At 41.1% G+C, this 17,703-nt stretch overlaps 1 protein-coding gene across 1 annotated transcript in view; it reads right to left on the bottom strand.

The window, feature by feature from the left end:
- COL6A6 (collagen type VI alpha 6 chain) overlaps positions 1-17,703 on the bottom strand; it is a 148,617-nt gene that overhangs the window by 4,233 nt on the left and 126,681 nt on the right. The window contains exons 35-37 of the mRNA XM_017510156.2: positions 14,844-14,940; positions 11,281-11,952; positions 8,458-8,551 (exon numbers count right to left, since the gene is read on the bottom strand). Of these exons, the coding sequence (XP_017365645.1) occupies positions 8,458-8,551; positions 11,281-11,952; positions 14,844-14,940 (863 nt within the window). The remainder of the gene's footprint in view (positions 1-8,457; positions 8,552-11,280; positions 11,953-14,843; positions 14,941-17,703) is intronic.

Below are 17,703 nucleotides of genomic sequence, written 5' to 3'. Positions count from 1 at the left end.
AAAAAAAAAAAAAAAAAGTTATTTCACCTCTCTCACACACATAAAAACGTACTCTCTTTCACCTATAAAGAGAGAGAAGTGGAAAGAAACATTAAAACAACAAAGAAAACCATGCCATTCATGTCGAATAGACTCCAAAGCCTCCAGGCATTATATACTGTATGTCTGGGCTTCTGAAATTCAAATTCCAACATATATCTCAGTTCACTTCCATCAGTGCCATCAGAGATGTAATAAGTTGATCAACAAACACATCTACCAACAGCAGCAGCCATGGCTAAATTTCACTGCAAATAGAATTTTCTCACACATCCCTTCATTTTTGCTCTTCCCAGTATGTATATATGTGTACATATGTACACATACATACACACACACACACACACATTTTTGAGACGGTCTCACTGTCACCCAGGCTGGAGTGGAGTGTTGCTGTCATAGCTAACTGCAGTCCTGATCTCCTGATCTTCCTGCCTCAGCCTCCCAAATAGCTGGGACTACAGATGTGTTCCTCCACACCTAATTGTTTTATTTTTGGAGAGCTGGGGTCTCATTATGTTGCCCAGGCTGGTCTTGAACTCCTGAGCTCAAGCAGTCTTCTTGCCTTGACCTCCCAAAGTGCTGGGATTACAGGAGTGAGCCCCCTATCCCTCCTTCATAGCATTTCCTTATTTTCTTCCAGACTGAGCATTGTACACTCAAATTCCCCAAAGTGATAACTGTATGCATAGAGCATGACTCCACTGATCATGGGAAGGGCATTCTTTTGAATCTGAAGCACGCTGTTTTCATGGTCTTATCTTTACTGGTCTCTTCCCCATGCCCTTCACACCTCCCCTCTTTTCCACGGGGTCCTTTGTTTTCTCTTATGGCAGGTTTAGTTACTGTCATCTTCCTCCCCATCTTTGTTAAGAAAAAAATTGTTAAATTAGTAAGTGCTTGCATAGCAGGATATTGCTATCTTTTTTCCCTTCTCAAATATTTTTATTCTCAAAAAGTTGAATATTAATACCATATATTTGAATTTCCATTTTTCACTGTGTTATATATAGGAGTCTGTACTTGAAATCCTTTTTTTGAGACAGGGTCTTGCTCTGTTGCCCAGGCTGGAGTGTGGTGGTGTAATATCAGCTCACTGCAACCTCCAAACTCCACCTCCCGGGTTCAAGCTATTCTCCTGCCTCAGCCTCCCGAGTAGCTGGGATTACAGGTAAAGCCCACCACCACACCTAATTTTTTGTATTTTTAGTAGAGACAAGGTTTCACCACGTTGGCTAAGCTGGTCTCGAACTCCTGACCTCAAGAGATCTGCCTGCCTCAGCCTCCCAAATTGCTAGGATTACAGGCGTGAGCAACCATGCCCAGCAATAATCATTTAATAAGAATCATTTGATTACTCAGTTTGGGAATTATAAGATTTTGTTTCTCTTTATCCTACTCTGTATTGTTCAAATAATTCTTTACTGATATGTAACTCCCACAGTAGGTTGTCAAGACAAAGAAGAATGAAATCATCTATTTTGCAACTTGTGTTCAACTCCAGTAAAGTTTGTGGAAAGACAGATGTGACAAATTCTAGATAAGGTGAGGTGGGACTAATTGTAGTTCTCTACCATCAGATTCCTCCATCTATGCAGGTATTCAAGAGTCAGCCATGCTGCATTTACCAGTTGACTTGATGCACTGGAGTAGAAAATGCAGGCAAGATTATTATTTCTAGAATTCTTTTACATTTTGTGTGTCTCGAAAACTACTTTGGAAAGCAGAATTATAACAGATGTATTATTCATATGACATTAGTGATTGTGTCCACTTTTACAATTCAGTTGTTCTGGCTCTGGCCGTCAGTGCTTTAAAGTCTGGCACAGGTTCTTCGTTGGCTGGATGAAGCAATAAACAGGTGGCTTTCTGCCTTTATTGTTTCTGAGCAGATCTAAGTGCTTATACAAAGAGGCTGCTCTGCTCTTGCACCCTTATGGGCCATCTGTCTCCTTGGTAGCTTGTGGTTTGATTCAGCTCCTTCCTTTTCTATCTGATAAGCACCAGCTTCTACATGTATTTCTCATAATCTCACAGCAGAATGGCCTAATTCCTATGCAAGTCATTCTGAGGAATTGATAGTCGTCTTTATGCCCAGACCTCTTGCCTAGCAGGTATTCTCATCTCCATCAATCCTGTGTGTTCAATTCTGCCTCACTTCTCTTGAATGGCTCAGACAGGGAGTTTCAGAAGCAGCTGTGTGGCTCATAACTTTTGATTAGAGTCCTTGGTCACTTAGAGGCAGCCTGGGGAATTCACAGACAGTGGTATGGATTTCCCGTCTCAATTCCTTGATGCCCCAGCCATTTGCTGACATTTCACATACATAGGAGAAGCTGAGCACTCGGTTTATCTGGGGCAGTGTGGCGAAAGAGGAAGAAACTTCTTGTCCAAAAGCACTGGAGTGCCCCCCCTCCCACTTATATTTCTCTGCAAACAGAAAGCTATCAAATATGCCTTTTAATTGCGTAGGTTGGCTCCTACATGTGTCCTTGTAGCAGTGATGGCTGGCTACATACGTGGAGAGCCAAAGGCAAAATGCAATAAAAGCAGGGAACAAAGCTTTCTTCCTTATGCGGTCTCTCCATCTACTATGAAGGTTTCTATTTGCCATTCAATATGCTTCCCCCATCCCCTTTACTTGGTGTGTGGCCAGCTGTTGAGTTTCTCCTCCCAACAGCCAGAAGTTGAGCCAGGCATCTCCCCTTCCCTTGGCTGGCCATCCCAACCTACAGCAGAGGGGTGATCCTCTGGAGCAGGGATGCCCAGTCTTTTGGCTTCCCTGGGTGACTGGAAAAAGAATTACCTTGGGCCACATATAAAATACACAAACACTAACAACAGCTGATGAGCTTTAAAAAATAAAAATAAAAAAATAAATCTCATGTTTTAAGAAAATTTACAAATTTGTATTGGGCCACATTCAAAGCTGTCCTGAGCCTCATGCAGCCTGTGGTTCACAGATTGGACAAGCTTGCTCTAGAGCGTTGTAGCCTCTTGGCTGGGACGTACTGGGTGCCTAGATGTAGGTAGGCAAAAGGCAAATGCACTGTGGCACTGCCAGCCTGTGGTGGACGTCTTCCCTGTGCCAAGACTGTGGGAGCGTAACTGCCCCTAAGCCTCTCAGTCTAGGGGAGGATGTGGTGGGGTAACCCCAGGGAGCTGGAAGGTACACAGTGGTCTGTGAGAACCAGTCCTGGGGAAGTGGAGGGAGGTGTACTGGCAGGTGAACAAGGCTTCAGGCCCTGACTCCCCATCACCAACTCCCCAACATGTTATTATCCCATTGGACTTCACTGTAAAACTCAAATTCAAAAATAACATTAATAGTGACTGCAGAACACTAAACCCCATGTGCTGTGCACTACTGAGCACCCAGGCCCTGTGCAAGCTAACCAGCTTATAGCACTTAGCCTGACTTGGTGAAAACACCACTTCAACACCAGCTTTAATGAACCCTCCATGCCAAAGATGCTGTCCTAGGCAACAGTCACATGCTCGGCATCCCATCTAAGTCCCTTTTCCAAGCTGCCAGATACCTGCAGCAGGGGGAGCCCTGCTCTTCTTGGACTTCACGGCCTTGTTTTAGGCTTGACTTCAGAAGTTATTTGCTGCTGGACAGTTCCCCTGGACAAGGTAAGTAAGAGATTCCGGTGGAGGCTTCTCAGAGGTGACAGAGCTGGGGCTTCTTCATTAGGAGTGTCTCCTTGGCCTTGATCACCACACATCACACAATAAAAGTAGGCACACTGCTAAAGTTATCTGCTTAAGTGTGGGTCCCAGGTGCTGGTGCACATATGATTGTGGTTGGTGCCTGGGTAATGCATATGTGTGTTTGTACAGAATAATTTACCAGAGAAATAAAGACACTCCTATTTGATTTCACTTATTTCTAATTTTTAAAAAGTAATATTCATATGTGCTAAAGATACAATACATATGCACATTCTTAAGTTTTGAAAGAACTGACTTTTGCCTTTGTTGATATTCTCTTTATAGCTTAATGTTTAAAAAAATTAAGTTCTCTTTACATGTCTTTCTTTGGACAAAGTCTTTTTTTTTTTTTTTTTTTTTTTTTTTTATCATCTTTTTTTTTTTTTTTTTTTTTTTTAATATATAACACCTTCAGGTCAATGCTTAGCTCATGAGCTTTTTGAATTAAAAAAACTTCCCTCACATGAGAATTAAGATGATAAAATTTCCTAAATCTTGACTTTTGGTGCATCCTACAAGTTTTGACATATAGCATTTTGATTGTTATGCAATTCTAAGTATTTTTAAGTTTTCACTATCATTTTTTGTCCCATCATTTAGAAAGGTGACTTTAAAATGTTTAAGTTTTTAAAATATTGTAATTAGTTTCAAATTTAATTGCATTGTGGTCAGGCATTATATGCCTGCCTGGGTGACAGAGTGAGAGTCTGTTTCACAAAAAAGGTAACAAAAATTTTGTTTTAAGTAAGTACAAATTATATTATTTACTATTGCCTCTTGCATCTCATTCCCTCCTTCTGTGGTCATTTTTTATTTTTCTTGAAGACATGCTTTTGAAGTTTCTTCAGTAAAGACTTTTTTTGTAGTAAACTATTGTTTTGTAAAATCTAAATTCTCATAAGATAATTTTTCTAAGTTGACAAAATTTTCTTCCACTAGTTCATTCAACACTTTTGTGTTTTCACTGTTATAAATGATAAATCACCTACCGGCCTAACTATAATTTATTTGTAGATGATCTGGCCTTTTTGGCTGTTTTTAAGTTTTGTCTTGGTGTCCTATATTTACCCATACTGTGTCCAACTGCTGCTTTCTATTTATCTTGCCTGTTATATCTTTTTTCTTCATCTGTGAATTCATGTCATTTGTAAGTTCTAGAAAATGATCATCTCTTTATGTCTTTGAATATTGACTCTCATTATTTCTATCTTATCTTTCCAGAATTCCAATTAGATGCAGCTTAGATCTTTCCATTTCATTTTGTCTCTAAAACTCTTGATCATCTCTGCGTTCTATTTCAGCATTTTTTATAGTTCATTATCCTTCTCTTCAGACACATTTAGTACTCTGTTTACTCTTTCACTAAGTTTTACAAGTTTTGTTTTAAATTGTGAAATTCAAAGAAAATTAAAATGAGCAGAACCATAAATACCTGTGTATCTTTCACCTATATTCTCTGTTACTATCTTGCTACTCTATGTGTATGTGTATATAATGCACAGGTATATTCACACACACATACCCTATCCTACTTCCCTTTAGGAAAACCATCAGAAGGCAGGCTGCAGCCCACATCATACATGTTACTCTTAAGTATGTCAGCATACCTATCTCAAGAACAAAGACATTCTCCTATAAAAACATGATACTATTATCACATACAAGGATATTCACATAATATCATCCAACATTGTTCATACTCAAATTTTCCCGATTGTTCCCCAAATGTCATTTCTATTAGTTTTTTTCCAATCTTAGATTGAATTAAGATTCACAGAATTACATTTGACCATTTTGTCTCATTACTGTCTCCCATTCTAGAACAGTGCCCCATGTCCCTCTCTTCTTCATGATTATGAAACCTATAAACAGTGTAGGCAAGGTGTTCTGAAAAAACATTCTAGATTCTGGAATCATCCAATGGTTTACGCATTATTATGCTTGGATCGAACATCCTATCTGAGGTCCAGCAAGATGTTCATGTAGGTAATGTTGCGTACCTCCCACTGCTTCCCTTTGGGAGGCACGTAACACCAGATCTCCCCATGTAAAGGCACATTTTCCTGTTTGTAATTAGTAACTAGCATGCGAGTAGTTCTGTGAGACTGTTTAAACAGCCTGTTCTTCAACAACGTCATGTTCCTCAACACCACATTGTTTCGGCACCCCATAATAATCAGTTATTACATTTGTTATTAACATTGTTTTTACATTGTTAACCACAAACTGGTGATTTTCTAATTCTTCCATTCCTTCTACATTTATTAGCTAGCATTGTTGTACAAAAAACCACCTTTTCTCTCTTCCTTTATTTTTGGGGTTATCTATATAGACTTGTGGCTTTTAAAAATTCAAAGTGTTACAATTCATTATATGTATACTGTCTACTGTTTAACTGACTCAAAATTAGGCCAGTGGGAATCCCATCAAGATGATTCCTTTGTTCTTTTGAAAAGACGTTGGTTTTTAATGATTTTCTTGCTTTTTGGCATAGCAATTTTTCCAGCTACAGTCTAAAATTAGGACTTTCTCTAAGAAACTTTGGTTCCTTTTAAAGATAGTTAGAAACCACAGTGTGGTCATCAGGCACACTCACTGTCATTAGGGTGTCCTGTTTGGGTGTTTTATTTCAACACTTAGATTTTCCATTTTAAAAAGCAATTTGTTTGTCAGATCAATGTGGTCATTTAAAGCAACTTCAGCAAAGTCTCAGGATACAAATCAATGTGCAAAAATCACAAGCATTCCTATATACCAATAACAGACAAACAGAGAGCCAAATCTGGAGCGAACTCCCATTCACAATAGCTACAAAGAGAATAAAATACCTAGGAATACAACAAACAAAGGATGTAAAGGACCTCTTCAAGGAGGACTACAAACCACTGCTCAATGAAATAAGAGGACACAAACAGTAGGGAAAACACTCCATGCTCATGGTTAGGAAGAATCAATATCGTGAAAATGACCATGCTGCCCAAAGTAATCTATAGATTCAACACTATCCTCATCAAGCCACCAATGACCTTCTTCGCAGAACTAGAAAAAAACACTTTAAACTTCATATGGAATCACAAAAGACCCTGCATAGCCAAGACAATCCTAAGCAAAAAGAAAAAGGCGGAGGCATCACACTGCTGGACTTCAAACTATACTACAAGGCTACAGTAATCAAAACAGCATGGTATTGGTACCAAAACAGAGACATAAACCAGTGGAACAGAACAGAGACCCCAGAATAAACATCACACATCTACAACCATCTGATCTTTGACAAACCCAGCAAAAACAAGCAATGGGGAAAGGACTCCATGTTTAATAAATGGTGTTGGGAAAACTGGATAGCAATGTGCAGAAAGCAGAAGCTGGATCCCTACCTGTCACCTTACACTAAAATTAACTCCAGTTGGATCAAAGATTTAAACATAAAACCTAACACCATAAAAACACTAGAAGAAAATGCAGGCAAAACCATCCAGGACATAGGCATAGGCAAAGGCTTCATGACTAAAACACCAAAAGCAATGGCAATAAAAGCCAGGATAGACAAATGGGATCTAATTAAACTCCAGAGCTTCTGTACAGCAAAAGAAACCATCATTAGAGTGAATTGGCAACCAACAGAATGGGAAAAAATTTTTGCAATCTACCGATATAAGGGCTAATATCCAGAATCTACAAAGAACTAAAACAGATATACAAGTAAAAAACAACCCCATTCAAAAGTGGGCAAAGGATATGAACAGATGCTTTTCAAAAGAGGACATATATGAGGCCAATGAACATATGAAAAAATGCTCATCATCACTGGTCATTAGAGAAATGCAAATCAAAACCACACTGAGATATCATCTCATGCCAGTTAGAATGGCGATCATTAAAAAAATCTGGAGACAACAGATGCTGGAAAGGATGTGCAGAAATAGGAACACTATTACACAGTTGGTGGGAGTGTAAATTAGTTCAACCATTGTGGAAGACAGTGTGGTGATTTCTCAAGGATCTAGAAATAGAAATTCCATTTGACCCAGCAATCCCACTACTGGGTATATGCCCGAAGAACTATAAATCATTCTACTATAAAGACATATGCACACGTATGTTCATTGCAGCCCTGTGTACAATAGCAAAGACCTGGAACCAACCCAAATGCCCATCAATGATAGACTGAACAAGGAAAATGTGGTACATATACACCATGGAATACTACGCAGCCATAAAAAACGAGTTCGTGTCCTTTGTAGGGACTTGGATGAATCTGGAAACTATCATTCTCAGAAGCTGACACAAGAACAGAAAGCCAACCACCATATGTTCTCACTCACAGGTAGGTGTTGAACAATGAGAACACGTGGACTCAGGGAGAGGAGCATCACACACTGGGGACAGTTGGGGGGGTAGGGGAGAGACAGCAGGGGTGGGAGGAAGGGGGGGAGGGGAGGGAGGGGGTGGGGAGGGAGAACATAGGGAGAAATGCCAGATATAGTATGCACCTAAAGTTAAATAAGTAAATAAAGTGAATAAATTTAATTTTAAAAAGTTATCTCTTGTTCCTTCAAATTATATTCTAATATCATGTAGCAAGAGATTTTTGTCTGAATATGATGAAGAAGGAAGAAAAGCAAGAAAAGGAAGAGGAGGAAAATAGAGATAAGAAAGGTGGGGGGCATTTTCATTTATCAAGTAACACTAAGCAGACAATACCTTCGGAGCTGTCGTGGGGGTTGCTTTGGATCTGTAGAGCTAAGTCTATTGCACTTTATTTTGAAGTTTAGTGGCGGATATTTGTTGATTGCACCTAAAAGAGAAAAGTCTGATGAGTCTTGTATTCATGACTGTTAACATTACTGCAATCTGCTCTGTATACAAAGTGCCATTTTACTGTTTTAAGTAGTCATTAAGAAAAATACCAACTAAGGTAGTCACATGAAATAAAAGCAGATTTCTCGGGGGAATCTTTAAAACTGACTTTAGAAAACACATCCCTTCTGAATTTATAGGTGAATTCAACTAACTTTTCAATAAGATACTCTTAGCTGCTAAACTGGGTCAACCATTAAAGGAGGTATCATGAGCTAGTTCTAATGGTCTGGCTTTTAATTGATATGAACAAAGGTAGTTATTTATTTGCTCCTTTGAAATATCAAAAATGTAAAGGAAAAAAGACATTTTCTTTGTGGTCTTTGAAACACTAACAACAGTAACATCAGCACTAACATCTTGGGTTCAGTTCATTAGTGGCTCATTTCATTTGGAGGCGAATGAATTTTTCGTAACAATAAAGCATGCCTTTTTATATCATGTAAAGATTCAAAAGCCATTTTTGATGGGAATTCTTAAAAATGTATTATGTATTTCTTTGAAGTATTAAATTAAATAGATTTTCTAAACACAACTAGATCTTTTCCTGGTAACCCAGGGTCATCCTAAGTAGCAGATTTGTCCTGGACTGCGATCCAAACTGTCTCCAGAGCTGCTGTTGTAGGTAGGACTGTGCGTGCTACACTGAATGGCCTAAGACCGTGATGCTACCCTTACTGTGCACCTGATTTTTAAATTTTATCTGTGTTAAATATCAGACGGTTTGTCAGTAGTTTTCTCTTAGAAAACGTGTTGATTTTGATGTGGACCATGCTTGATAGCCAACTCTAGTACAGCAGTATATTTAAATAAGAGCCACAAAGCAAGGGAGCAAGACCAGAAGACCCAGAAGGGCAGTCAGTAACCAAGACTGTTTCAGTCGCTCCTTGATATCCAGCATCAGAACAGTGAGTGGCTCAGAGCAGCTCCCTAGTAAATATATGTTAATGTTGAACGCATTACTGCAAGTCTGTAGGCCTGCTATGGAAGTAAGCATGTAGACTTGAACATGATTATGCAAAGTTTATCTTGACTTATACTTTTATAGTTACATTTTAGAGATTGCAGATTTATAGATATCTAAGTTCTAGAAGAATGGTGTATAATTTCATCAAGGTTATAGTTTTCCCAAAGCACTTTATGTATCTCTCATGTTCCCTAAGTACTTTTTTCTTAAAACGTCTTTTTACCTTTCCTCAGTTGGGGGGATAAGTGGTGCCTTTTATCTAATAACATAATTTGACTAATTACTCATGGAACACTGCCACGAATTTTGGGGGAATAGGGAAGGAAATTCCATTGTAAGACTTCTTCCAACTTCTTGCCTTATGAGAGCTTCTTTACAAGTTTATCAGTCTTTCGAGGTTTACTTTTATTTTACCCCTACAAATGCCTTATGATATCTTTCTTCATTCAGAATGACTCCATCCCCAGTTTTCCCCCTTTTTTCCCCCCTCAGCTCTTCTTTCTTGTTTCTATTCCAGAATATATCCATGTAAATTTCATTCTGGGAGCTTTCTGTTCCCATCCAAGTGTTTCTCAAGCCATAAGATACATATCAGTCACCTGGGGATCTTTATAAAATGCAGATTCTGGTTCAGAATGATTGGGTTGGGTCCCAAGATTCTACATTCTAACAAGCTCCCAAGCGGCACTGGTACTACTGGTCCTAGAGTCAGTTTGAATAGTAGAGGATATACTATCAGCCCCAACAATAATCTCCAATGCTCCTTAGACCTCACCCTACACTGATAAGTCGGTGTCTCGAAAAAACTGGGCTTGCTACATAATATCAGAGGCACATTTGAGGCACAATCAAGACCCCACTTGAGCTACACTGGGTACTCTTTTACCTGTGTGTTCATTTCTCTCTATCTGGACTCCAAGAGATCATTTACCAAGAAAACATTTGCAAATGCTACCAAGTGCTTTTCACCCTTCAGAATCATATTAGAATATAGCTTTTTATCCATCCTGTTGCATTCAAAATGGATTGCATATGGATTTCATTCCAAAATGGATTACTCTAAGAAATGCAGCCCGTGTTTACTTTTTATTGGGCACCAGTTACACTAATTACTGGCATCATAAAAAGAGCCATTAACAAGGCTAAGAAAGTTTTGCAAGGCCGTATTTTTTATTCTGACAGGTAAAATCTCCTAACACTTCAAACTCTGCCTCAGGAACTTGTGAAAGAAAAGCCAAGAACTGTTTAATTTTTCTCTGGCTCTCTTTTTTGGTGACTTTACAGATGAAACTTTCCATCAAAGCAGAGTGTGCTAAGGTTACATGGCAAGGATTTCTACTTTGTAGTTAAAGTCCGGGCTGTGACTTCACACCCCCGGACTGCACTGCTTCAGAAGACAGCTGCTTGTTATGATTGCTTCTCCATAGGAACCAGAGGCATAAAAAAAAAAAAAAAAAAAAAAAAAAAAAAAAAAAAAAAAAAAAAAAAAAAAAAGCCAGAAAACTAAAAGCGTAGGAATCAGAGATTTCCTCCCTTTTACCATCCGTCATTATATATTTTCCTTTCTGACCCTGAAGTGTCCCTGAAGACAGACAGGAGGTTTCCAAGAATCCATGTTAGCTCATCAACCATTTTTTTTTTTTTTTTAAGGAATACCAAGTACATTCTTAATGTGCAGAGAAGAAGATTTTATGACTTACGCCTGATTGAGTTTATAAAGGACTTCACAAACTTCACACCATAACTGTGGTCAGGTTTATGAATTCGGCCAAGTTGAACCAGGTGGTGATCCAAAGGGTGACTGGCGAGATCCTCCAGCTCCTTATCATCCCAAGTAGGGCCAAGGGAAAACACAAACAGGGCATACCCCTGACATTTGGCTCGCAAGGATTCCTTCTTTAAGATTTCCCCATCTAAATGGCTGGTTTCCCCAGCAGATATCACAAATATGACTTTGTTTTTTCTCAGATTAGGTGTACTTAAAAAGACGTTGTCCAGAGTCCACTGTAAGGCATGACCAATAAAAGCATCTCCATTTAGTTGTTTAACTGACTCATTCACGTGCCTTTTCATGAGGCGCTTGCTGCTGTAGGTGGTAAGATTGAACTCAGCTCTAACTGGACTCTTCTGAGTGTTGGGTAGAAAGTCACGGGGAGCATGGCTCAATAGGGCCACCCGGTCTCCAGTGACAGAAGTCTCCGGCTCTGGGGTGATTTCAAAGTAATCTAATAGTGTTCCCAGGAAGGCTCTGATGTCTTCAAATTCGGCACTTCCCATGTTCCGGGAGCCATCCAGAAGGAAAGCAGCATCTATGTAAGACTGCACAGGGGGTGGTCTGGCTTGGTCACAAGAAGCATCTGGCTTGCATACATCTGTTAACCGAAAGTCATTTTGGTTTACTAAGTAGAAATAGACAGAAAAGGGACGATAGCATCTCAAATATTTTGACATCTGGAAACTGGATAGTCTTTGATGTTAAAATAGTGACTAAATAATATCAGTAACAGGAACATTTCTTAGAACATGGTTTGCATCTGTCTCCCAAAAGCACAGCTTTTATACCCAGCCTGTGTCTTGGACTCTGTTTGCTAATGCTATCAGACTTTTATAGATTAGGCTGTTTTCAGAGAGGTTTAATCTTGGCTGTGTCTCAAGTTTGTAACACTTTAAGTGGACAGTTTATCTCATGCATGCAAGGGTATGCTGTATCACAACATAACAGTGACTGATCACTCTAGATCTTAAATATACAGGTTACACCAATGGCCCTTATCGCTATGCTCAGATTGTTCTACTATGAAGAAGTGCTATAAAAGTAAAAGTGAAAAAAGCAATCTTTTATTTCAATTTAAGTAAGTTTATAACTCAGTGTCTATCTATGAGTGATCCTGAAGGACAAAGCTCATCTTTGCACCTCCATAGTGCTCATTAGTTGAAAACTCAATACACGTTTGTTACATGAATACTGGATATTCATGGCCTTTCCTAAATGAGATCATTTTATAAACATGCATATCTCATTTAACAAAAGAATGCATAGTAATAACAACAGAGGGGATTTTACTGAATATGACCACAATGAATATTCAGAGGAATAAAAAAATGGAAATGAAAGGATCTTAGAGGTCATTTAATCTTGCAATTTTACAGAAGAAATTGTGGCCAGGAGAGGAAAATAAGTCTGGCAAAGGACACGCCAGTATTTCTAGAAGTTTCTATATATGAAGTCAGTGTTTTATTGTTAGAGATGAGGCCAGGTGGTATAGCCATGGGAAGGCCCACTGGCCTGAGAGCTGGGGTGCTTGGGTTTTGGTCTTGTTTCAGGAACAAGCTGTGTGCCCCTAGCCAAGTCACCACTGGGCCTCAATTCAGCATAGTTCTGCAAAATTAGGCGGTAGGGCCAGACTCACCTAGAGACCCTTTTTAGGACTGAAATTTTGTAATCCTAGTAATAGTTGATGGTTGAGTATAAAAGTAGCCTCTTTAAAAACCAAAGATAAGAAAGAGCAATGGAGCAACATGAGTACGGACAGCTGGTACTAGATATACAGGAAGGGGCCACAAATAAAAACTATTAGATGAAAGATGAATAACCAGAGCGCTGATCCTAGGGGATAATGTAACAAAATTCTCACTTCAGTCTTGTTCATGGACTCAATAAAGATGTGACTTTGGATAAGTTATGGTTCCCTTACTGAAATTTACTAAAATTTTATGGCCCTGTAAAATGGTCAAATGATAGAACAGTCACCTGTGTGCAAAGCAGTTTCTAAAATCAGGGACAGCAGGCTGCCCATTTGCTCAGTTTTGTAGGATTTTTAATTGCAGGAAACAGCCAAAGTATATTTTATTATGTGCCTAAGAGACAAAACAAGGGTTTAAGCCAAGAAATGAAGCCAAAATCTATCCCCAGTTTCACATGTGCAACTTCTGACTATACGACGTACCAGCACGCTGTTGTAACTGACATGTTTGAAAGAGCAACTGAGAATACACAGGGTGGAATGTGTCTCCCACAGTATGTAATGCACTTTAATTGCTTTGAGTCAGATTGCCAGTGCCTGAATCAATTCTGTGCAGTCAAGAGAAAGAGAGGGAAAGGGGAAATGTTATTAGAGGAGAGCAGAGGGGAAGACAGAAAGAAGAGGGGTTGTTAGAAGACCGGAAACCCTACTTCTCCCTCAGGGTTACCACTTTCCTCATTTAGGTCATTTAAATGGCAGGCATTTGCATCTCGCTGATACATGCGAAGAAAGAGAAAAATCAAGCATTTTCTACAGGCTCCAATGGAGAGGTCCGGGGAGCAGAAGAATGAGACATCTGTTTTTCATAAACTGCAGATAGTTTAGAGTCAGCCTTTTTGGGTTTGACATGGCTGCAGAGCCTTGAGCAAACTGTTCTCTCTCTCTCTAAGCTTTATTTTCCTCATCTGCAAAATGGAACTCATAGTAGTTCAAATGTTTTAGGGTGATTATAAAGACAGAATGACATAATTCCTTTAAAGTGATTAAAACAGTGCTTGGAACATAAGCACAATAGTTTAAGTATTAACTGTCATTATCACCATCACTGATATTACATGCATTAGAATAGTCCGTGGCCTATAGAATGCTTTATATCCCTCAGCGATTACAGTCACCAACGATCCCAGTGGCTTCTACTGTCTTCGTAATTATTAGAACACTCAAATGGAAGGTAAGAGTCCAGTTTTCTAGTTAGACCTATACATTATGTATAAAACATTACAAATAAATCAACGCTGCAAATTTTTCTGATGCTTAATATTTGGGAGTCTATGAAGCCTCTTTTCAATGAGAAATGCATGCATTTCTGCTATTTTCCACTCCGAGTGTACTATAAAATTTCCCCAAGTAGGTAGGAGGGTGCTGAATTGCTTTCAAGCATTTCTTTGGTGCTGTGAACATTTCAAGATTTAGAAAACACACAAATACACTTTATAGCATAAAACTTGGCAATGAAATAGGCTAAGTTTTTCTAAGAATCATTACTGTTTCCTGTAAGCTGCACTATGTGGAAAGGCCTGGAGTGTAACTCTTTTGCTGGGATATACAGGAGATGATACTTACTGAGCTGAGAGGATTCATCTGCGGAAGAAGAAGTATGGCAGGGTGTGCCCAGAGCCCTAGAGAGGTCCTCCCAGGGCCATAAGTATCCGCGCTGACAAGTTCCACTTGCCCCTGCCAATGGTGACTCAACATGCTTAATAAGCCTGACCAAATTATTTTCTCTCTGTGGGTCTTACCATAGCAGAAAGTGCACCGCTGGAGTCTCTCTAATGCTGGTATGTAGTCGGTCCCTGAGGGAACCACAATTACTTGAAATGTGCCAGTGTCGTCAATCTACAAGAAGCAGAAGCAACAGAGAGAACAGCTTAGTAGGTAGGGCTGCAAGAACCTCTTAGAACTACAGAGAACTGACATCTGGAGAGAGTAACACTGCTCCTTCTAAGAAGGTACTGGGGAGGCACGGGAGGTAAGCATGGCTAAGAGCTCTGCCTGGGTTTAAACCTTGACTCTCAATTTAGCTACATGACAAGTTACTTTGCATGTTTCTTCAACTGCAAAATGAGAGTACTACTACCTCCTAACAGGACTACGGTGAGCATTGAATGAGTTCTTATTTGTAAAGCACTTACTGGCACAGAGTGGGTACAATACAGGTGGTTAACGACCATGAAACATTTTCATATCTATGACTGTAGCAATACAGTGAGCTCTCATGCTCATCATCCCCATTTTGCAGATGGGGAAACTGAAGCTCAATGCAAGGTTAAAAGGACCAATCACAAGACACTGAAGCCATTTAAGGAAGAGTATCAGAGACCTCCTCTCCCCCTAAATCTCAGAGACCCATGTAAAATCACAGAATGCCCTTTAGAAACTATCTTCAGGTTTCTACTATAAACTAGGCATTGAAGCTCTCTTTGAAATACACTCAGGTCTACATCCACGAAGCTCTCTAAACAACTCCCAACGCTTTGCCAACTTGGCCCTGTTGTTAGTAACCCACTTGGGGAATTTGAAAGTTGAGAACGGGGGGGAGATAAGGAGGCTCCAGATAAGAATTATGAGCTTGGCTAACTGACCCAGAGATCACTGATAATTAAGGAAAAACTGTAGGCACGATCCTATCTAATGCCTAAGAGGTGAGTCAGATGATATTTTAGCTTTCCCCTGTGATTGTATGCCAACTTCCCTCTTTCTTTGAGAACATCCCCTGCCACCATAATTAATCCACAGAGATAGAACGTCAGCAGTTATTTACATGGAGTAACTCTGTCTTCAACCAGAGATGACTGGACTAGACGTGGTGTTAATTAAATTTGGCCTGAGGACATCTCTGTACTTTGAGTTCACTGGTAACCAACTGCAGCCTAACTTAGTAGATACTAACTGAAAACCTATCTTAGAAGTATTTATTTATTTATTTTACAAATAGCTGAGTATTAGCCAATTATAGCAGCTGCGCTTCAGTTAGTCACAAGTGTCGAACTGATTGGACCATGTTCCAATGAAGCAAAGGCCAAGCTGTCATCAGTCAAGCTGTTTCTGTACCTCGCTTCCATTTTCGTTCATAAACACTGCCTGCCACATTGTGAAATGCAGCTCTCTGAACCTCTTCTGGTTTTGAGGGCTGCTCGATTGGATGGTAGTGGCGGCCCATCTGGAATGGCCACTGCCATGATGCTGCCTGCAGTCGAGGATGTGTGACTGGGGCCGTGCACTCCATGGAGGCCCGGGAGGTGGGAACAGGTGGAAGCCCCATGCCCTTCTGAGTTGGCAGGACAAGAGCCTTCTGCTCCTTGGGCACAGCTGCGGCCACCAAGCTGTGGCTCCAGACCCAGGCATCCCTGGGCCCTGGTCACAGCTGTGGGCCCATGCGTTTCTGCGCTTTTGAGGGTCCAGGAAACTCCCTGCCCCCACCACTCAGAAATGCCTGCTCCCACTACCTAGCTTCTCCTTGCTCCAGCACCTGCTCTGATCTTGGAGAAAAGCTGAGGCTGAGCCTGGGCACTGTTGCAACCCAGCCAGGCATGCACATGCTTGGAGCAATGCTGACATGCCAGCCTTGCTGCCTAGCCCCCTCCCAACTTTTGGTGCTAACAAGCACAGGAGGGAGGCCGAGGGGAGTGCCGAGGGCAGCTTGGTGCCAGCCTGCAGGCGCCCCTCAATGCCAACAGCCTGGGCTCCAGTGGATGACAGAAGGAGGCAGACAGGCTCCTGCATGGAAAGGGGCAGGTCCTTGGTGAAATCCAACCTTCAAGCCAGGGATGGTGGAGGCTGGGGGCTGGGCTGACAGACCAAAATGGGAACTTACAGTGCTTTTTCCTGCCTGCCCATGGCCTCCCATGAGCCAATCAGCACTTCCTCCCCTCTGAAAACCCATAAAAACCCTGGACTCAAGGATACTCAAGGAGGCCCCCAGATGACCAGCTGCAGAGAGGAGCTAACCCACCACCCCAGGGGCTCCTCTCTGCTGATAGCTGAACACTCATCAGGACACCCTACCTACAGAGAGGACCTACCCACTGGAGGTCCCCTCTGAGCTGTTCTGTCACTCAGTAAAGCTGCTCTTCACCTTGTTCACCCTCCACTTGTCTATGTACCGCATTCTTCCAAGATGCAGGACAAGAACTCAGGACCCACCGAATAGTGGGGCTAAAAGAGTTGCAACACAAACAGAGCGAAGCATGCCCCTTACTCGCCACGTTGTGGGTGACAACAAGGTGAGAAGAGAGGAGGAAAGAGCTGGGGCCCTTTGGGGAGCCCAGACCTAGGAGCTCCCTGAGCCGGGGCTGTGACACCCTCTCTGGGGCTCTGCAGTTCCTGGCATCTCCAAGCTTCCAGGTGCCACCGTGTTCCCCAGTGCCAGCTGCGGAAGCTGCCTGGGGTACATCTGGTCCAGCCACAGCCTCACAGGGAGGTGCCCACCCTGCCACCCCACACTCGCCTGTTCACACGCCCCTCGGTGCTCCACACCCGGCTTGTCCTTGGCAGGCGTGAGATTCAGGCTGGTAGCATGAGCCAAGCACAACCCGCCAGGCTGAATGGGTGGAACAAGCTTTAGCAGGCCTGAGTAAAAACTTAGGCAAAGGCACCACT

The sequence above is a fragment of the Cebus imitator genome, unplaced genomic scaffold (assembly GCF_001604975.1).
Source record: "Cebus imitator isolate Cc_AM_T3 unplaced genomic scaffold, Cebus_imitator-1.0 Scaffold432, whole genome shotgun sequence".
NCBI classification, from domain to species: Eukaryota; Metazoa; Chordata; class Mammalia; order Primates; family Cebidae; genus Cebus; species Cebus imitator.
Note: the sequence above shows the minus strand (reverse complement) of the source record. Positions and strands in the feature narration are given on the sequence as shown.